Raw genomic sequence first — 1,477 nt, forward strand, 5'->3', positions numbered from 1 at the left:
CAGCATTTATTTGAAATAGAAATCTTTTGTAAAATTATAAATGTCCTCGTCACTTTTGATCAATGTAATGCACCCTTGTTGAATAAAAGAATTAATTTCTCAGAAAAAAAATCGTACTGACCACGCAATTCAGATGATACCAGTTCTGTCATTTTGATTTGATTAATTATTTGGACTATTGTCATTTAGAGATATGAAACAAAAAAACTGGGGAAAATGGCATGAGACATGCAGGCCCTTCCAGGAGATTGGAACCTGCGTCTTCAACCTGAGCACCACAGTATTTTGTATTTAGCTAACTTCTAGGCCACAACTCCTACTTGGGCTGAAGTTTACCATAGTTTCTGTTTTCATAGTCGTCTTCAGTTTTGCTGGCCCTTGTCTGCAGCAAAGAGAAGGATACATCATATACACACATCACTCATTATAAAACACTCTTATACATTTTTAATAACATGCAGTGCAAATGCAAATATGCATGCTATGTTATGTTTGCTGCAAGGACATTTTAGTATATATTTGAGGGCAAAAGTTAAAATAGCAACAGGATATGACAAATGATGACATTTTGGCATCTTGGAACTGTGACACAGCAGCTTGTGTCATCACAATTCGTATGAAATCAGGACAAATTTTCCACCTCTATCTTGCAAGACCACACTCCAAAGCAAAAATGTTTGCACATGCAGCATGTCAGCAGAGCATAGTGATCAGCCTATCAGAGTTGAATATGCTTGCACAACTCCTGTTTTCTGAGAAATAATTATTATCTACTTCCTGTCTCAGGAACTTGATAACCACTGAGCCAGTCGATTTAACGGTTGATTGATTTATGTCATGGCAAAAGCCCCATAGTATCTAAATACAACTTACATGGAATAGAACTGCTGTTTTCCAGAGAAATAAGAAATACAACTCTGTTCAATGCATCTTTCAAAGTTCACTTGCATGCCAAGATGCACAAGCAAGTTCAAATAGAAGAATGTTGTTTTTCTGTGTGTAGTTTAACAAAACAACCTTCAATGCTACATTTTTGGAAAGGTATTTCTGCATATTGACTTCATATGTAATATGAACAGGGCAAAAATGTATATGAGAACACTGACCTGTATTACATTGTACACTGAGTCACTGGTCCTGTGGAGGCTGTCGTAGGTCATAGGTCCTCGCAAACTTTCAGACGCCTAACAGTACGAAAGACAAATACAACTATAGGGTCTTTGAAAATGACAAATACCTAGCATCTGGTGAATTTAGATAATAAATCTTGCACACCCTAGTTTGTGCTCTACGAATTTGCCTGAAAGCAAAGTTTGTGCTATGATATTCTATTTCAGTCAGGACCTCTTAAGTCAAAGAGAAAACCATAGACAAACCTTTAACTTCAACTTTATTGGCATGTTTGCAAAGTTACATTTGGCGGTGTGGCTATATTCTAATTTCCCTGTCCTTTTCATGAGCTCAATGAAAGCTAAGA

General features: G+C 36.6%; 1 protein-coding gene across 1 annotated transcript in view; it reads right to left on the reverse strand.

Moving 5' to 3' along the window:
• Positions 1–93: 93 nt before the first annotated feature.
• Positions 94–1,477, reverse strand: part of LOC107599571 (sialoadhesin-like) — a 6,613-nt gene continuing 5,229 nt past the window's right edge. The window contains exons 7-8 of the mRNA XM_016291214.1: positions 1,107–1,184; positions 94–382 (exon numbers count right to left, since the gene is read on the reverse strand). Coding sequence (XP_016146700.1) covers positions 317–382; positions 1,107–1,184 — 144 coding nt within the window. The 3' untranslated portion in view covers positions 94–316. The remainder of the gene's footprint in view (positions 383–1,106; positions 1,185–1,477) is intronic.

This window comes from Sinocyclocheilus grahami, unplaced genomic scaffold, assembly GCF_001515645.1.
Source record: "Sinocyclocheilus grahami isolate Dianchi unplaced genomic scaffold, SAMN03320097.WGS_v1.1 scaffold268.1, whole genome shotgun sequence".
Classification (NCBI taxonomy): Eukaryota; Metazoa; Chordata; class Actinopteri; order Cypriniformes; family Cyprinidae; genus Sinocyclocheilus; species Sinocyclocheilus grahami.